Source organism: Amphiprion ocellaris, chromosome 23 (assembly GCF_022539595.1).
Source record: "Amphiprion ocellaris isolate individual 3 ecotype Okinawa chromosome 23, ASM2253959v1, whole genome shotgun sequence".
Classification (NCBI taxonomy): Eukaryota; Metazoa; Chordata; class Actinopteri; family Pomacentridae; genus Amphiprion; species Amphiprion ocellaris.
Window position 1 is genome coordinate 12,499,273 of NC_072788.1, and position 21,071 is coordinate 12,520,343.

Here is a 21,071-nt window from a genome sequence, read left to right on the forward strand (position 1 = left end):
AAAATATCCCAAAAAACAAACACATTGACTGTAAAATTGACTGTGAATTCATATGTCTGTTGTAAAATAAATTCCATGAATCAAATATACAAGATGTTTTGTGTAATATCACACTTAAACAACGCTTTTGAAATACACAAAAATATCAGAAAAAATTATAAAAATATACAGAATTTACATGAAGAAGAGTAATTTTTTTTAAAAAAATTAAAGTTATATCTAAAAACCTACAATATACTAGACACTTTATTATTGTAATTATAGAATGTATTTATCATTCTAGCAACAGTAGCAAATCAATAAGTAAATTTTATGGATGGATTGACCTAAAATTAACAGTACATTCTTCCAATTTTAAACCAAAACATGTAAAATTATATTGTTTTTATTTTTTCTGAAGTATTAAGCCTGATTATTTGTCTTAAAATGACCATATTCATAATTAATTTCAATATTTTCCCATATACAAATAGCCTTAATTAAACATGAAACTGCATTAAAAAAAATGCTAAGGCTGAAAATATAATTTTACTTTAATGGTGGAAATTGTTGTTTGTTGTTGTTCATTTAGAAACTGTCTCGGAATAAGTTGATTTAGCTTGAGGGTTAATGTCATAATAGAGTTCTTTGATGTTGTGGCACCATGGCGCCCCCATCTGTATGTTTGTGGTAACAGCAACAAAAAAACAACGATTGTGGCATGAGGGGCATCAGAAACCACTTGAAAATATCAGAAAAATAACCATCTCAGAAATACAGCAATGTTCTATTATTTCTATTATTATTTTACATGATGTGTATTTTTAATGTTTAATGGAGGATATTTACATGTGTGAAAAGAATGAAATTACCTGTAAATATGACTGAAAATGTTAGAATACAAATAATCAGGCTTGACACTGCAAAAATGTGCCATTATTAGTTTATTATGTAAAGTTATGTTTTGTTTTATTTATAGCTTGGTTTCAAATTACATAAAAATCTTATATATTTGACATGTCTTTCATGTAAAAAAATGTATTGGCTTGTAAAATTTTTGGATTTACAAATAAATAAACATCATTGTTAAACAGTTATGATCGCAAATTATAATAATAAACTATTAATTTCAGATCATATCTGGTGTTACATGAGTTTGAACATACATTTAACATGTCATTTTTTATGTTAGTTGACATTAGACATTTAAATTCACCATCAGTCGATGTATTTTTCTGGATATGTTCATGCATTTGAAAAAAAAAAGCAGAAAAATCTATGAAATAAAAATGAAAAACTCCATAAAATTATATATTTTGTTTCATCTTTTCCACTGTTAAAGAATCAGCTTCCAGATGAAGCTGCCAGATGGGCGACTTAACCGAGAAACACAGTTTTCTTGACCTTACGCGCATTTTTAATCCTTCACCTCTTCAAATTCATTCATAACAGCTTCAGTACTGCATCTTAGGTATCCAGTTTCTTTGCTGATTTGCTTTAGAGTCGCCTTGCTGATGCAAAATAAACAATAAACCGATGAAAGTCCTCACAAAAAAAACAAGAAATTGCAAAACAAATACAGACAACCAAGTCAACATCTTTATTAAACAATAGCAGAGAGTAACACTGCAACATTAGAATAAGAAATACAAGTAACATAATGTTTATATCAAGCTTATCAAATATGTGACATCTTTATATCAGTTTCAAGCATCTTATGTCATGTATGCATAACGTCATACCAGCAAAGTGCTTATAAGGAGAAGATAATATCATACTAAATATGTATTTGGAAAAAAAAAAGATGATTTCCTTCTTCAAAGTAAAATGTTGTTGCTCTTCTCATCATCCCGGCCCATTAGAAACTCTGTATTTAGCTTGAGCTTGAGCTGTATCAAGGACAGAAATGTTGTTTAAAATTACAGTTAATTCCACAGCAGCAGTGCTACACAACAACACGGAACTTCTTTAGGTTTTTGCATTTCACCTGGATCAGTGCGAGTCATTTCAGTGTTCCTACATCACCTAATTTGTTATTTGGGACCCAAAATGATAGATTTTAAAAGAATTTCGTATTTTTTCTTACCCGAGAACGTTTGCATTGTCACCCTCAAAACAATGTCTTAAGTGAGAAGTCATTTTTAATGTACAATATCTCCAGAAATATAACTGCTACAGTCATGAACTTTGGTGAAGACACAGACAGAAATAAATGAACTAAATCTGAGACGGTACAGCAACATGTTTCCTGTATTGTGTGTGAACTGACGCAGTGGGTCCAGCAGGGGGCCCCACTATTTAACACCATTTAGTGTTAACCAGTGTTTCTTTCCTACTGTTGACTTGACCCTGTTAAATCAACCATCACATCTTATAGCATATTATCTTTTTTGGTTCAGTTTGAAATAAATCAACAACTACTAGAAGGACTGATGTGAAAGTTTGCTCCTCAAGGTCAGTTCTCTCAGGAAGAAGATGAATCTTCAAACCGACACTTCACCTCACCGGCCACAACCAGCAGCTCGTATGACAAACTGACCCTGGTTTCCTGGCATTGAGCTTCACCCCCCCCTTTTTTTTAAGCATATCACCATAGCAATCTTGGTGGACGTTAACCAATGTGGCCAGAATCAGTCTGACCACGGACACAAATAATATTTTGTTCTCATGCTTGTGGTTTCGGTTTTATCAGTAATGTCAGGCAAGCACAGCCACATTTATAATAATTCAGATAATATAATCGAAAGTATAGAATAGAATATAGGCCTCAAACAATAAAACATAAACCGATGTCAGCTTTTCAAAATTCTGTTGCACAGCTGTGACAGAATAATACAGTAACTGGAATATGAATCTTATCAATAAAAATGAAAGAACACTGATAAATAATTAGTCATCTTTGCAATATTATGATGTTCACTTTTAGTCGTATGTGATGAGATATAAAAATAATTTTAGACAGAAAACTAAACTAAAAGATGAAAACTGTGAAGAAGAAGCAGAAGCGAGACCATGTAGCTTTCACTTGATATGGAATTGTGGAGTTAGCTGGATGACAGGATTGTTTTGGCCTGATAGGACCATGTTACTGTGAACTCATTCAGCCACATTTGGAGAATGAATCCCAGCTGAGGAGATGGAGATTAAGCTCAGATAAACTAGGATAAACTCAGTAAAGTTGAGCCAAGTTAACTTAAGCTCAGTTAAGTTACGACAAGTTAAGGTAAATTACACTGAGCTATGTGAAGCAAAGCCAAGTTAAACTGAGTTAGGTTAGGCTAAGTTCAGTTTAGTTAAGCTAAGTTAACTTAAGCTCATTTAAGTTAAGACAAATTAAGTTAAGATAAGTAAGTTATGCTAAGCAATGTTAAGCAAATCTGTGTTAAGCTAAGTTAAATTGCATTAAGTTAGACTAGGTTCAATTAAGTTAAACTAAGCCAAGTTAAGTCAAGCTAAGCTAGTTGGATTATGTTCATTTTGTCGTTTCTTACTATAAAATAGCGTTACTTTTAAACCGACAACTCATACCATACTTTCCTTATTGAGTTGTCAGTTTAAAAGTATGGCTATTTTACAAGCTAAGCTAATTCTGCCTACACTAGGCTAAGCTAAAGTAAGCTATGCTAAGCTTAGTTCAGTTCAGCTCTCTTAACACTTAGTGAATGATGTAACATGAAATTGAGGAACCTGAGTAATTACACTGACCTTGTGGCAACAGAATAAATATCTATCTATCTATCTATCTATCTATAGACAACAACAACAACAACAATAATAATAACAATGACAAATTATATGATTTTCTTACACTTGAACCACCATTTTATCTGCTCTAGCTTTGTCTCTTACCTTGAGTCAGCTTTCTCATAATGTAGACACACAGTATGAGTATGACCGTGTAGAGGATGAACAGCAGGATGGAAGACACCACCTTGATAGGAGTTATCAGAGTAGGTTTACTGGTCGTGGGGGCAGAGGGGGTTGTAGGCTTAGCTTCGACTGTAAATAAGGAAACATAACAGTTTTGTTGATCATCATCAGCTGCTGACAAACTCAGTCTTCCACAACATCGAGGATATCAAATTTCTAGAGAGATGTTCTGTCATTTTTCAGACTTTGCTGAAAGGGGTTGTATTGCTTAAACATTCTCAAGACCATGAAGGTGTGGTACTGGATTCATCTGCGTTTTGGTTTATCGACAGACAGTCATGGTGCATCTATAAATGTCATCTCCCCAACACCTTTTAAACTCATGCACCTCCATATCATGGCACTCCCTCCTCCGTGCTTCACTGTCAGGACTATATGCATTCACTGTGGTAGCTCTGGTCAGGTTCACACTGAACAAGCTGGACTCCATCTGAGCCCAACAAATTCATCCTGGTTGCATGTGAAGAAAGAATGTTCTCCTGAAGTTCATCAGACTTCTTTTCATGTTCTTTATTAACCCTTTGATGCGCAGTGTGAGTCAGGAGATACCCATTTTCCATTGGATTTGGGTCACTTTTGACCCATGTTGCGCATCAGAGGGTTAAAGTCTTAGCTTGCAGTTTTGTATCAAAACGTAATCAAAGCTTTCTTCTCTTAGAACATGTCACAAAGCTTGATGTTCTTAAGCGTCCTTCACACTGTTCGAGCTTCACAGAAACTCTGATTTCCATTGATAACTGTCTGTTTTCAATAGTCTCGTCAAAGTATTTGTCAGTTACCAAAATACTCTTCTTGTCAAGCTGAGAAACAATGACTGTGGAAAATCCCCTCCCATTCTGTGAGCTTTTGCTTGGTCATCAGCTTCCTGTGGGTGAAGCCACACAATCAAATCTATCTGCATTTTTCTCACACATTCTTCTTTTGTTGTTGTTAACAGTTTACATACACTTGCACAGATCACGTATGTCATGACAGTCTTGAGTTTCTAAAGATGGATTTTGGTAGATTTCCAAATGACAGATAATGAATCTATGAAGAAACCAAACTGACAGAGACAAAGGAGTGACTGGAAAGTTGAGACTGCTGTGATATACGTAGTCTTTAAGGTGTATGGATACCTTTGTTCCCAACTGTAGGTCTCCAATGATAAGTCACAACAGCAGAGTGAAGTTTGTTAGTCCACCATTAAATAGATTAATTAAATAATCCACATTATTAATCCATCGTTTACTGGATACATTATACAACCCAGAAATGATGAGTTACGGGACGTTTAAATGTCATCTTTACCTCTCACAGTCAGCCAGCTCAGTGGCGACTCTCCCTTTGTTGGGTGTCTACACTTGTAGGACCCTTCGTTGGACTTGGACACATTCGGAAAGATCATCTCTCCAGTGTGATGTCCAATAAAATAACCATCTTTGAAGAATGCAGCTCTGAAACTAGATGAAGAATGCTCGGCATATCTTTCCTTGTGGGAACAGTGAAGTGTCACTGTGCTTCCCTCCATCACAGGTAACGCAGGACTCTCCAAGATCACAACGTCAGCTGAAATACACAAAGACAAACAAGAAAACACATCGTAAACATCTGATAATTTAAAGAACAAGCAAAACAAGATGACATTCTGAGACACGGCTGCAAGGCGAACACCAACTGTCTGATACACTAATGCCTGGATGGATGATGCAATTATATATTAATTTTATGTCGGCTTTATGCTGATTAGTTTACCTGAAAAAGAAATATTGACTGAAAAAAATATGCTACACTGTAAAAAAATATGTTTTGAAAAGCTGTTTTTTGAATTGTAATATATTGAACAACTCTGTTATTCTAGAGGTTGTCACTGTTTTGTTAAATAACAGATAATAACTAGTAAGATCATAGAAAACAATTATACATTTCCATTTGATCACATAAAACAGAACAAAACTGTAGATAATGTCCACATCAGAAATCTGTATTTTCATAAATGGGTAATTTGTTATTTTACACTGTCTGATTGTATGAAAATTAAGTTAAAACAAGTTAAACATAAAAAAGACCCAAACTGCAATCCGTCAAGTTGTTGATTTACAATATTTTACTGTAAATTTACACCGTCTTGTGATTTTGTGGTTTTAAACCAGTAAAAATATCTTCTTTATTATTATTTTTTTAAAATTACAGATACTTGCTGTTATTAAGAAAATATATCCAGTGCTGAAAAAAGGTAAATTATTAAAAAAAAAAATTTAACTGCCATTTTACAGATTTACCCGGTTTTAGTAGATAACAGCAGATAATAATATAAATTAAAAAATAAATAAAAATGCTAAATTTTTCTTTTACAGTGTTGAATGTAAATTTAATATATATTTTAAACTGCAAAAAAAATCTTTCAGATATTTGCCGTTATTTGGAATAAAAAGTATTTATTAAAGACTCAACAATGATAAACTTTTTTTTTTTTTTTTTTTTTAAAAGCTGCCATTTACCAGGTTTTCCCCAGTTGGTAAGTTTGACATAATATCTAGTAAAGTCACAGAAAAAGGTATGAATTTCATGGCATAAACAATGTGATTAATATCTACATCAGAAATCTAAATCAGAAACTGTTTTACTGCATTTAAATCCACTAAAAATCTCATTGTTTTGCAGATATTTCCAGTTATTTTCTGTTTTAAAGTATATTTTTCATGACACCTTTGCTACTAGATTTTTGCTATTTTATACAGATTTTTTCAAGTGAAGCTTTGAAGAATCAACCGTCAGTTTTTTTATTCCAGCTTTTGTGTAGCTCATAGCCAGATTTGCTTTTCACCTTTTTAATATCTGATTAAGCACCTTGTAACTCCTATTTCGGATGATGCTGTAGAAATAAAGACGATTCTTGTAAAACTGAACAAAAAGGCAGAATGTGTGAATAATGTACGTTTCTGCACTAAAAGGTTTGCATGTTGTGCTTCCTACCATTAATTCTGATTGTAAACATGAGTTTTGTATCTCTCCATCTTTAATTTAACTCTATGAACGACGTGTTTCATGCATGTTTCTGACGTCTCCTTACTGTGCACAGTGATGTTGAGGACGTTGCTGCACTCGCCCTCCTTGGACTGGCACCAGTACCGTCCAGTGTCGGAGGCGTAGATGTTGCTGTTGTTGCACAAGAAGCCATTTGGTTGACCCCAATCCACCCCACATGGAACCAAATCCTTAGAGGACGTGTTCCTCAACACCGTCCAGGTGTTGGAGTTGTCTGGCACCGAACAGCCCAGAGAGAAGGATTCATACCGGAAAAACTGGGATCTGTCTGGCAGGATGCTCAGAGTGGCTGCTGTTGATTCAAGCACAGAACAAACCATCAGGTAGAATCTCCTTTTGGTTCCTTTGTGGTTGTTTTCTGAGTGCCAACAAGCCTCTTGTGCCAAAGACTTACTTACTTTTCTACATAGAAGACGAACACATCTGATCTTTTTGTTGAATAGACGACTGAAAAAACATACGTTTTCTTTGTGGGGTTTTTCAAGTATTCACCGTATTTTACAGATTTTTTCCTGACCATGAGATAAAACGATGATGCAAAAGATTGAAAAAAAAGTACATTTTCTTTGTGGTAGTGTTTAACCCTTAGATGCATGAGTGGGTCAAAAATGACCGGTGAGGTCATTTTCTTGCAATATCTTTGAAATTAAAAGTATTTATCATTTCGTATTAATCAAAAAACATGTTTTTGATATCATTCTAACTAAATTTTTAAGTTACCTTTTACACTTTTAAAGAAAACATAATATTTGTATTACTACCCCAATCTTTTTATCATTGATAATATCATACAAGAGGTGATGTACAAACTTGGAGGGATGGAAAGTAGCAACAACTGAAGGAAAAGAGTGGAAAAACGTCAACAAAATGGATGTTGACATTCTTCTATTGCTGTTCTGTGTAATATTCTTCTTTTTCAATTATCAAAATGTTCAAAATCTGTCATAAAATGAAAAATCCACATATTTCAAACATGAAATCATTCTTTTGTGGACAACAATATAATGCAAAAAAATAATCCAAGTTAGTATTCTTAATCAAAGTGACAAAAATGGCATAAAAACACATCAATTCTTGTATGGGTCATTTTTGACCCACTTATGAAAGAGTGTAGGGTCCAATCACTCATGCATTTAAGGGATAAGTAAACACTACCAAAAAAATCTATCTGGTTCCTTTGTAATTGTTTAAACCTAAAAGCACCTTCAAGCTTCTGATGTCAAAGCTTTTCGAAATATTTGCCCTTATTTACAGCTTTTCAGTTATTGAACAATAAATATATTTTTACCGCATTTTTGGAGATTTATATACATACACACATTTTTTGTGTATCAACTTTATCTGTATGCAGTCTTTCAAAGATCAAAAAGGTCAAAAACTTAGTCACTCTGCTGCAAATCCCAACCACAACAAAAGACTGTACAGAAAACAAGAGTCTACATTGCAAAATAGTTGCAAGTGAAGAAAAAGTCAAGTTACTTACAGATCACCAGGCAGGCTGATGTGAACTCCATGTTGTGTTGATGCAGTTTGACGTCAAGTTGGTTTCAGCTAGAAATGTACCCGCTTCCTGACTTCGTTGCGGAAATAAAACTGTTGTGGTTCACATGAATTGCACAACATGCGAATGTAAAAAAAAACATCCTGAGGTGAAGGTAATTTTTCTTAAACTAATGATTCAAAATCTTTAGGAGAATAATGGATCTGGACTGTAAGATCGTGGCACCATTTACTGAAAGGTTGTATTCTGAGTCAGTGCCAGCAACAGGTTTGCAAGTCACAGTATAAATAATACAAATGTTTTTATAATGTTCCTGTAATGTATAGATTAAAGGTGGAACATTTCACTTTTTTGTGGACCCAACACATTATCAAAGATTCTTCGATGAGATGTTTCTGCAATGTTCCACAAGGTCACATAATGACAACGAAAGAACGTTCTCAAACTAACACTCAGTGCTCTCCACATGTTATGAGGCTTCAGATGACAGAATGTTTTGTAACGTTCCTGTAATGTGATATATTAAAGGTGGAACATTTTGTTGAGGGAACACAATGTAAAACATTCTCAGAAAACATTTTCAAGATGTTATCAAGTCATCAGATGACAGAATGCCTTTACAACACGTTCACATACTGTGATGTTTTAACAGAAGTGTAATATTCTGCCTGTAATATTCTGAGGATGTTTTGGGAATATTCTTTTTTGAAGACACAATAGAAACATTCACACAATGTTCTACATTATTCCATTACAACAAAGTAATATTTTCAGTGCAACATTCAGTTCTGAGAAGGTTGGGGTGTAACAGTCCAACAAAGTTCTGACCCAACATCTTCAGAACATCTTTAGTTATTCTGCCTTCAAAAACATCAGTCTGGGAACTAAAAGAAAATTTCCTGTTGCAAACATTTGTAGAATTTTGCAGAAATTTCTCAACGTTGTTGGAAAATAATTATTCTTGAACCTGTCTTTTATGAAATGTCTGATTTTGTAATGTATTTCCTGTATATTCTGACTGAATCTTGATTCAGAAACAGAAATATGTAATTGTGCTAAAACAACAGACCTACTGTTGGTCATAGACTTTTGCACAGAACTGTAGATTGAAGTAAATGTTTCCTGTAATACACTATATTGCCAAAAATATTCACTCACCTGCCTTGACTCGCATATGAACGTAAGTGACATCCCATTCCTAATCCATAGGGTTCAATATGACGTCGGTCCACCCTGTGCAGCTAGAACAGCTTCAACTCTTCTGGGAAGGCTGTCCACAAGGTTTAGGAGTGTGTTTATGGGAATTTTTGACCATTCTTCCAGAAGCGCATTTGTGAGGTCACACACTGATGTTGGACCAGGTCTGGCTCTCAGTCTCTGCTCTAATTCATCCCAAAGGTGTTCTATCTGGTTGAGGTCAGGACTCTGTGCAGGCCAGTCAAGTTCATCCACACCAGACTCTGTCATCCATGTCTTTATGGACCTTGCTTTGTGCACTGGTGCACAGTCATGTTGGAAGAGGAAGGGGCCAGCTCCAAACTGTTCCCACAAAGTTGGGAGCATGGAATTGTCCAAAATGTCTTGGTATGCTGAAGCATTCAGAGTTCCTTTCACTGGAACTAAGGGGCCAAGCCCAGCTCCTGAAAAACAAGCCCACACCATAATCCCCCCTCCACCAAACTTTACACTTGGCACAATGCAGTCTGACAAGCACGGTTCTCCTGGCAACCGCCAAACCCAGACTGCTCCATCAGATTGCCAGATGGAGAAGCGTGATTGGTCACTCCAGAGAAGGCGTCTCCACTGCTGTAGAGTCCAGTGGCAGCGTGCTTTACACCACTGCATCCGATGCTTTGCATTGCACTTGGTGATGTATGGCTTGGATGCAGCTGCTCGGCCATGGAAACCCATTCCATGAAGCTCTCTGCTGAAGCACTGTTCTTGAGCTAATCTGAAGGCCACATGAAGTTTGAAGGTCTGTAGCGATTGACTCTGCAGAAAGTTGGCGACCTCTTGGCACTATGCTCCTCAGCATCCACTGACCCTGCTCCATCAGTTAACATGACCTACCACTTGGTGGCTGAGTTGCTGTCGTTCCCAAACACTTCCACTTTCTTATAATACAGCTGACAGTTGACTGTGAAATATTCAGGAGCGAGGAAATGTCACGACTGGATTTGTTGCACAGGTGGCATCCTATCACAGTTCCACGCTGGAATTCACTGAGCTCCTGAGGGCGACCCATTCTTTCACAAATGTTTGTAAAAGCAGTCTGCATGCCTAGGTGCTTGATTTTATACACCTGTGGCCATGGAAGTGATTGGAACACCTGATTTTGATTATTTGGATGGGTGAACGAATACTTTTGGAAATATAGTGTATGTTACCAACATCCAACATGTCTGCTATGTTTTCACCACAAGGTGGTATTGTCGGTGTTCTCAGCTATGATTATGTCCACTTTCATTTATTTAACTTTAATGTTGAAAGAATGACTATCAGATTAGTTTCGTCAGATTCAACAATCAGTCACATTCCTTCATCTTGTTTTCAACCTCCAGTTTTCCTTGTCTTCCAATTCTTAATGTTCTTTCAGAAGCCATTTGTGAATTTTTCTCCCAAAAGTAAGAATAATGGTAAAATATAGTTAATAGTTTAGCAAAAATAATGGGATATTGTTTTACTGTTTTTTGACTTGTACATGCTTTCCATTGACAGCACCCCAACACAGTAGGAAGTTCTAAATTCTCCAGATATCCTGATATCCTGATAACCGGCTGCTGTAACCTGCAAAAACTAATTATAGTGATTTAAAATGGTTTCACAGCCAAAAATCTGAATCAATGGCAAAACTGTGTGTATAGATGTTTCCCATAGCGAGACACAGAACTTGGCTTTTCTGGCAGATGATTGTTTTACTGTGAGCTGCTTTAGTTTGACAACTTAACACTGCAGGTCTAACACACATACAGTATTTTTGGTGTGTTGAGTTGATTTGCCTTTGCTTGTTATGTTACGCTACTCACCTGCATCTCTTCTCCAGGACTATTAAAGACATCACATTTAAGGAAAAATGTTTTTCCAAGGTGGACCTTTACATAAAAAGTTATATAAATGTTACTGTGATAGGAACATGGAACAGGAATGTAACATATCTGTTCATTTAACTGTGTAATAACCGGAAAATGGTACAATTTTCAGATTGAAATGTAAAGATTTGCGAGTTCAGCCTCCATCCAAATAGATTTACTTTTGTTCCAAAAACATTCTAAGAAGGTTCTGCACAGTTCTACTGATGAATTCAGCACCAGGTTTTGTTATAGTTCCCAGAATGTAGTTCTTCAATGTGGGTTAGCCTTGAAAAACGCACTCATGCAGCATGGTGAAGCATCCTTCTGTAGTGAAAAACAACTGATAGAGATTGTAAAAATGCAATGAGTCAAATATCTATATTATGTAGTCACAAACAACAAACAAAGAATTGTTTGGTTTCTAACTTTCCAGTTGAAAAATTCTTGAACTGATCATGTGTGAGGTGCTCTTCAGTGGGAACATTTAACCAAATCTAAGCCTAAAATCATGATATTGCAAGATAATTACCTTATTCCACCTGTGTCATTTAGAAATTCACCCAAAAATAAACTACTTGCAACAGATTCTATGGAAAATAGAAAGAAAAACTCTCCAGAGGATGAACCCAACCCACTCATTCTAACTGTACGTATGTAAATTCAACCTGAACCACTGTGACTAAGCACCTGATTAGTCTTGTTACAAACTGTCTACTGAACAGACAAAATATGTTAAGAAACCACATAAAATGTTATAATACTGTCCTAAAAAAATGTTGCAGCTGTATTGAGCCATGCTATCAAAAAAATTCAGCTTCTTTGTCACTTTATGTAAATAAATCATGTCCACACCAGTGCTGCTTAAATCTGCACAATAATAGACACTCTTTACTGAAAGACAGTTAAAATATATAGACATATTTTTCAGCATTAAAAATGGACATTTTCCCTGTTTTCAAACATAAAAAATAGCATAGTACAGAAATGTAAATATAGGTTAAACAGTGAAAATGATATTAACTTATATTCTATAACACTGCTCAACATAAAAACTGGCAGTTTGATTTCGATTTGTGTTGTTAACATTCATCTTCTTCTGTTTTGTGGCAGGAAACCAGAATCCTCACTCATCAGAAGCTCTTCTTTTAGCGTCAGCGTTGGCTGCAGAAAAACCACAGCAAAGAGACTTGTTAGAGTTTCATCTATGACATTAACACCCTTTTATATAATAGAATTTAATCTAAACTCTAAGTACTAAAGTACTTTTAAGTTCTTTCGTAGAACGGACTCCTGCGTCATTACCAACCCCAGATTTGAGACTAAACATGTGAACTTTGTGAAACTGGCAGGTGAGGGTGACTCAGGATGTTGTCTAGTGTGTACCCTGTATTCGTCAGTTCCGTTTCCCCTTTGTTCCTACTTTTAAACTGTGGTAAATATAATGTGTATATTGTTGAAATCCTATTTTGCTGTGTTTTCATTGTCCTGTATGTGAGCCTCCTCCCTGTCCCATGACACTTTGTGAACCTGCCAGGTGAGCGATGACTTCAGATGTTAATGGTGGTGAAAATGTCTGGGAAGGTACCTCAAGACTGCAATGTAAGTACCTGATAAGTGACATTGTAGAATTCCTCCCCTGTTGAGAGATGCTCTCCCTAGTTTAACATAGATGACTTCCTCAGGAGTTAAGGATCCCTCCCCAGGCAGTTTAACCATCACTAAACACCTCAAGTCATCTGGTTTGAGGTAAAATCTGAGATTTCACAAGATATTTGAAGCTTTTCCTCCTTTATATTTTATTTTTGTGTTGAATATGTGACAAGGAGTGACAGTATTGAAATAAAAATAAACATTTTTGATGTCACAAAATATTTTTCACTCAAAATGTAGTAAAGAATGCACTTTGTACAGGAATGTAATTTTTAGGGGACAAAGCATGATTTCAAAGGTGTTCCTACCTCGCGCCACCTTTCGGTATATGCATATGCACATTATGAAAATGATGTTGTAGAGGATGAACAGCAGGACACAAAGGATCAGCTTGGTTGAGGGCGTGAAAGGAGAAGAAGAAGGAGGAAAAGGAGTGATGGGCACAACTGTGCTCTGACCTCTCTCTGTGAAAGAAGAAACAGCACATTTTTAAACTTGTGGCATCAACAGAATGTTTCCATTCGAATATTTTCAGAAAAAAAATACATCAGTGCATCAGTGGCTGCACGACGACAGCAACATAAAGTGAAATTTTTGGTATTTGAATGAACAAATCTGTCTTCTCTGTGCAGAAACAGTACTTAAGTTATACTATAAAACCAACCAAAGTCAGTGAATTTTCCGAGTACAGACCTTAAATTTCCCAGAGTAATGCAACTGCAGTGTCATTTGTGATAACAACGGCCTCGACAACATACACAGGATGACTGTAAATAGCATCACATCACCTTTCACTGTCAGCCAGCTCTGCAGCGACTCTCCTTTTGAAGGGTGTATACACTTGTAGAAGCCTTCGTCAGACTTGGACACCAGTATGGTCATCGTTCCTGCATTTTCTGTCCCGATGTAAACATTGTCTTTGTAGAAGGCAGCAGGGAAGTTTGACGTCGATTCATGATGTTCCTCTTCCTTGTAGGAGCAGCGAAGCGTCACATTATCTCCCTCCGTCACTGGATGTGAAGGGCTCTCCAGAATCACAACGCCGGCTGAAATGCAGATAGATTTGCTGTTTTTGCAAAACTGTAATGATCAAACATGTTTATTTCTCATTCTCTGCATCAAGAAACAATTGGAATATATGTAAATTCAAACATTTCAACAACAAAAAAAGTTTTTGTCCTAATCTTCTGCTGCATTACACCAGGCTTCCTTCAAGATGTCAAATGTTTCTTATTAACTGTTTTAAGTTCTTTTTCTTCCAATTGTGTGATTTCAAATTAGGTCTCAATGCATGATTTATTTATTTTTTTTTGGTGTTGAGCATCATATAAACATATCAGACTAAGTTTTAATCACATCATTCCTCAAAATGCCAAAGATTACACAATCTGACAGGTGTAAAATCATCATTTTCCATCAGCAAGGCCACTCTGAAAGCCAGATTAGTGAACAAAGTGGTTTTCAAGCTGTTCTACAGACATTTGAAGCATCCTGAGAGTTGAAAAACTAAAACAAAGGTTCAAGTTTGTAGAGCATCTTTTTTGAGAGACCAGAAGCTCGGCATCATCTGGAAGCTGAACCTAAGGGAGGACTGCTTTGGAAGGTTAGCAGTCAAAAAAACGTTTTGTCAGACAGGGAGCAGGGCAAAAAAAGGCCGAAATATGCGCACAGATTGCAGTGAAGATCAGTGGACTCAAAACCAAAAAAAAGGAGGTGAAATTGGCTGGCTGATACATTGACGAAAATGTATTTTCTACAATTTAATTTCATGTTTCCATGATGAACATGATTAAATCATGGAGTATTTACATCTTAACATTCTTTAGATATATTTATGTTGAGATAAACTGAGTCAATCTAGCCTACCCTAAAAAAAAAAAATAAAAAAATTCCAATTGCTCTAGTAAATAAAATTGATCCAACATAAAATTCAACTGTGTGGAAATAACTGTGACTTTTTCATGTTTATTCAAAGAGTTATTTTTCGCTGACAATGTGGGAGAAGGAGAGTTGAAAGAGAGAAGACGAAAAGAGGATGAAAATGTCAACATGTTAATGTACACATTGCTCATGTTCAGCACAAATGATGAGACAAGGTTTACTGCACTTTTAGAAAAATTATCACACGTCACTCACTGTAACTGTTGAAAAATTCAGGATTTTCAAAAAAAAAATAGTCTAAAACTTAAACTGCGACGGCGTAAAAATTGCAAAACAAATCAAAAAAACGGATTTAGAGGAATAACATTGAAAGCCTTGTGACCCGTTTAAACTTGAAATTAAGTTTCTACTCTAAAATTTGGCAGAGCTACAGGGTTCCAAAGATCACTGGGTTTTGGTAGCTGTCCGGCCAACTTCCTATTTGTCTCAATGGGGATTGTTAATGCAGCTTTTTACAAATTTTGTAAAAATTGTACAACAAATCAGCACCAAAAGAGGGAGTACACCATTCCTAAACGAGCTGCACATTTTCATGGATAATTTGTATGGGTTTTGTGGGTGGCGAAAATCACATTGGAAGCATCTATAAGAATAAGGAATGCTAATAAGAGTTCTTCAAGCTTATGCACAGACAGATTTAATCAACCAATCCATCATAAAGTGAGCATCAGTTCTTACTGGTCACTGTGATGTTGACAGTGTTGCTGCAGTGTCCCTGCTCAGATTGACACCAGTACATGCCAGTATCCGATGGCAAGGTGTCCTCGATGGTGCAGGAGGAATCACCCGGGATCGCCCAGCCGTACATGCAGGCCTGAGCAGACTGAAAGTCAGTGTTTCTCTTCACCGTCCAGCCGCTGGAGTTTGCAGCGCAGTTCAGAGAAATCTGCTCGTACTGGAAGAACTGGGATCTGTCTGGAGTGATGCTCAGCGTGGCTGCAGGGAGGAGGTCAGAGAGGAGAAGTTATGAATTTAGTTGTGGGTTATTTCATCTCAAATCATCAGAATTCCTGCTCAGTCATCTCTGATTTGCTTGAAACCTTTTTAAATCATAAACTCTGGACATTTAAAATGGTATCTGTGAATTTTTTGTTTGAATCATGAAGTACTACTACTAACATTTTTTTAAAAATTGAGCCTGTGAAAAATATGCTAATATTTAAAAAAGAAAAAAAATTTTAAATTCTTATTATATTTGGGGAACCGTTTTGAAACTCCAGCACTCTGTTCTACATGGATCAGACCATCTACCAATATTTTAGTTTTTGTGGTTACATTTGTCATATCTTCTCAATGGGAAAGTTCAATTAAAGTCACTTTTCTTTTGTCATTTTATGTCCAAATATGTCATACCAAACTGTATTTTATATGCTTTATTTTGTATTACAAAATAAAACATATTTATACCTCGGTGGAATAATGCGGCGATCGGCGTTGGTTTGTCCTTCTGTCTTGTTAGCAACATTACTCAAAAACGGATTAATGGATTTGGATGAAATTTCCAGGGAAGGTCAGAAATGACACACCTGATTAGAATTTGGCAGTGATGCGGCTTATAGTCTGGATAAACAGATGTTATGATCCGACCTCTAGGGTTGGCTGGATGCAACAAAATAACCAGTTGTTAATTAATTTTATTGCTCAACTGAACACAAAAGTGATAACAAAGAACACAAAACTGGTGGATGCTGCCAAATCAAAGAACAGAATATAACAAAACAAAGGCTAACACAGTTTGCGACTGAGCTATACACAAACAAAACAACTAAACTCCCTAGCCAAACTTAAATACAGGAACAACACCCACCACAAGTAACAAAAACTAATACAAAGAGTGCACAGAATGAACTAAAAAAACTGGTGCCTCTGAACACACATAATGAACACACAATTGATGAATACTCTAAACACTAAACAGCTTCTTCTCTAAGGTGGCAGACTGCTAACTGGAGCCTCAGTCTCCACCGAGACTTGGGGCTCCACACTGAAGCAGCAGCCTCCAACAGAAGCTCTAAATTTGTCTGTAGCAACCACCACAAGTACTTACGGACCAACAGTCCACACAAGAACATAAACAATACACAACTCACAGAAGCACCAGAGCGAACTGGTCACAACTACCAGCTGCCATAAGTGAGAGTCTTGGTTGCAGATATACTGGTGTGTGGTGATTACTGGGATCTTCTTGGAGGAGGAGGAGGATTCTTGGTGGTGGACCAATCTGATGTATCAGGAGGCGGGGAGATCAAGGGCCGGAGAGCAGATCTTCTACTCCAGACTCATCAGTTGAGATGAGTGGCAGCTGGGGTTCCAGAGAAGCTCCCAAACGGCCCACACATATAATCTCTCCATACAAAGGCCAAGGAGGAATCCACCCAAGCAACAAGACGGCACACAATTACTTGTGGCTGTAACAACAGATTCCTTAAAGATTTCCGTATCATTGCGAGATACCAGCACGGCGTCACTGTAACTATGACAACAAGTGAACACTACGTCAGCTGCCTGCTGACGATCACATGATTGTGGTCCTACTACCAATCCACTGCTGCGGACTAATCGGGACCTATCCATCCGAAATGATACAAGGAACAATTAATTAAATTGTGGGGGTGTTTCTGACTCCCATCAATTCCCGCCGCCTGCTACATATGTAGATCATGTGATTCGGTATCCGTACAGAACGTACATGTGCATAACACACGCCTGTGCTCAGTGTAAGGTCATTTTGTTTGTGGGTACATCTGTATTAAATGACCATATTTTATGTTGCCATGATTTCTGCCACAAATTTCTTCAAGATTTCATCCGTCAGAAATGATACGACTGAGCAGCCTTGGCGGAGTACTGCGCTCTTCTGAATGCTTTTCTGGTGACATGCAACTACATGTGGTTCAGAAAATATCACTAGCTGATTTTTGCATTCCTAATTTTTTTATTGTGAGCTCAAAGATGGATATTTTCATGCTAACTTAATTTTTTATATATTTCAACTCACCTATAATTAGAGATTTTTTCATTTACTTGACCAGTATTGTGGATTGTGACAGTGTTGTTCAAACAGCCTCAAATTTAAATGTGAGGTAAAACTTGCAGAAAGCGGTTCAATGTGCAAGTAAATGCTTGTTTTCATGTTGGAAAGTATTTGATATGTCAAGCTATAACTTCAGAAATATCTTTAAAACACAAATCCATGTTTTGTGCTTTCAAATCATAGATGGTTCGGCAAAAATTGTTTTGCAAGATTTTTTGACAGTATGGTGAAAAGATCAAATTTGAGCCCAAGTCGTTACATTTTGCTAAATCTTACCGAACCGTGAGTGAACATGAACTTTAATTCCAAGTATATGGTCCCAGTCAGGATTCCCCCACCCCCTCAGCTAGACTTTGTGGCCCAGTTGAAAGGCATATTGTCTTTTAAAAATTCACCAAATGACACCATTTAAAGCAATAAATTGTAAAAAATAGGAGTGATTTCCGACAGTCATGCTGTAAAATTAAGCTTAAATTATGACATTTCATCAAAGTGAATTAATTCTTCACATTTCATTTTTAAAAGCTGACAGAAATTAACCGTTTTCATTAACCAGACTGTACAAGAAACTAAAGATTCAGAGCCAAACTATCATTCCTTCACACAAGTACTATAAGGCTACAACCAACAAATATTTTAATCATCGGTGCAGGTGACAGTTATTTTATTTAGAAGCCTATTGATTGTTTTTTTAATCTTTAAGTCAAAAAAAAAAAAACAGTGGTACTTGTTTAAATAAACAGCAAGAGAAGACATTCAGATACCTGAGAAACAGTCAAAGTTCCCCAAATGTAAGTTTGCTGTCAAAGAATCATGGCGAAACTAACAAATATTCACATCTGAGAAGCTTTAAATGTGGAAATATGGAGTTTTTTGCTTGTAAAAAATGACTCAACTAATCAGTTATTTAAAAAAATTCAGTTCCTCAACATGATACATTCATGCTAACCTAGTTTTGTTCTCATCCAGACATTTTAGAATTCAAAACAAACTGTGATTTTAATAAAAGGATCAGTCAATGAAGAGTTCAGAGCTCGAACGGCTGGTAAATATGCTGGAATTATTATATTTTTAATTTTAAAATGACTCACAGAGCATTAGGCAGATTGACGTGAGCTCCATCCTGTGCTGAAGTTGTTTTCCTCTAAGTCAGGTGTTTACTGGTTTTACACCACAACCTGACATAACACAGGAAATCACCAACGCAGGACCGGACCGTCTTTTTTATTTCAGCTTTTATTTGCACAGCATAAAAATAAAACGGCAGAAACACAACAACAAAGCAAACTGTGATGAGATTGAAACCCCTCTAGACTTTTAGCAAAGAACAAACAACACAGACGAAAGAAAAAGAAATTGCTGATCTGCAACAATTCGAACATTTTGCAAACTGTCATGATGCATTAAAAACCTTTTCATATTAAACAGCATTGTTTCATACTGTGTGCTGTTAATAAATGTTTCACAGTTTGTTTAGGATGTTTTATTGAATGCATGCTTTGTTTGTTGAACTCGTTCTGTTTAACACTTGCTTTAGAAACTTGAGAATCACACTTGACTGTCATTAGTACCAGCCTTCCTCTTCGCTTGAAACCACAGCCATCATAGAGCCGCTATTTTCAAGAAACAGCTCAGTGGAACAGGATGTGAAGTGGCTTTGACACACATTACATTTTGTGTGATTTGTCAGTTATATCCAAGCCATCAGTGCACCTGCAAAGCTCATTATTTTCTTTGCATTTTGATCATAGCGTTCTCTTAAGATTTGTGCCTCTACACCAATAAAATAAAGTTTATTATACCTCCAGCACTGAATAATGAAACAAATACATTACAAACACATTTTTGCTATTACAGTGCTCCTGTAACTGGATGAAATATACATTTCAATGTCAACAGACTGTTTTTTTTCTCAGTTGACAGTGTTACACATGACAATTTTCTCATCTAAGTGTTTCAGTTACACTGAGGAATGATAATACTGCGCAGTAGATTTTTTTTTTTCACATCCAAAATCTCACTGTATTGTTGGACATTTGGTGCCAAAAATTTGATTCACATTTATTTCTGTATGTTCATTTGCCTCTTTCGATAAGAATTTACAAATAAAATACTACTTTATGTCAAAGTGAACAAGATTATATAAAAATATATAATGTATAATAGGTGATTGCATAAGTATTCACCCCCCTAAAGTCCATTTCTGTGTAGCTTTTGCTGTTTGCTTTGGGTTATTGTCTCACCAGAAAACAACTCTTCAACCAAGTTGCAGTTCTCTTACAGACTGCATCAGGTCATTGTCCTCCAGGACTTCCTTTCATTTTGCTGCATTTGTTTAACGCTCTACCTTTACAAGCCTTTTGGGGTCTGCTGCTGAGAAGCATCCACATATCATGATGCTGCCACCACCGTGCTTCACAGTGGGGATGATGTGTTTGTGTTGATGTATACTGTTTGGTGTCCACTAAACATAGCATCTAGTCTGACTGCCAAAAACCTCAATTTTGGTCTCATTTGACCAAAGAACTCAGTTTTTTTTAATGTCCTGCTCTAGGTAGATTTACTTGTGAGCCGGTAATTCCTTAATGGTGGATTTAACTGTACTCAAAAGGATTGTCAGTGACTTGAAGATTTTCTTGTATCATACCTTCCAAGGGGTTTCAATACTTTTAATAGGTGCTGTATATGTAGAATTGTATTTGGAATTCATACCCCATCAGAGTGACACATCAACAAGCAATGGCATGACTTCCTGGGAAATCTACTGCAACCACTTGATTTCATTTTCATAGGGAAGTAACGGTTTTGTGTCCAACAGCCATCAGACTGTGCCACTTTTTTCTCCCTGTACTTTGTATCTCCAGCATTACTAAGCTGAGTATCGTTTTAGAAATAGAGAAGTAAGTAGTTATAAGTCAATCTTAGATTTTCTTCTCCT

The 21,071-nt window shown here is 36.3% G+C and overlaps 1 protein-coding gene across 1 annotated transcript; it reads right to left on the reverse strand.

Annotated features, from left to right (window-relative positions):
• Nucleotides 1-1,556: 1,556 nt before the first annotated feature.
• LOC111575609 (Fc receptor-like protein 5) lies at nucleotides 1,557-19,279 on the reverse strand. Its single transcript, XM_055007952.1, has 8 exons — nucleotides 19,225-19,279; nucleotides 15,778-16,035; nucleotides 13,947-14,204; nucleotides 13,467-13,622; nucleotides 6,962-7,228; nucleotides 5,200-5,457; nucleotides 3,829-3,978; nucleotides 1,557-1,868 (listed from the first exon to the last, which is right to left on the reverse strand). The coding sequence occupies exons 1-8, from the start codon at nucleotides 19,253-19,255 to the stop codon at nucleotides 1,825-1,827; spliced, it is 1,422 nt and encodes a 473-aa protein (XP_054863927.1). The 5' UTR covers nucleotides 19,256-19,279; the 3' UTR covers nucleotides 1,557-1,824.
• Nucleotides 19,280-21,071: the final 1,792 nt, after the last annotated feature.

Coding starts and splice junctions, on each gene's coding strand:
- LOC111575609 (XM_055007952.1), bottom strand. CDS start 19,255: ATGGAGCTCACGTCAATCTGCCTAATGCTCT. Junction 16,036..19,224: donor GTCAATCTGCCTAATGCTCT/GTGAGTCATTTT, acceptor TCCTCCCTGCAG/CCACGCTGAGCATCACTCCA. Junction 1,869..3,828: donor TATGAGAAAGCTGACTCAAG/GTAAGAGACAAA, acceptor TCCTTGATACAG/CTCAAGCTCAAGCTAAATAC.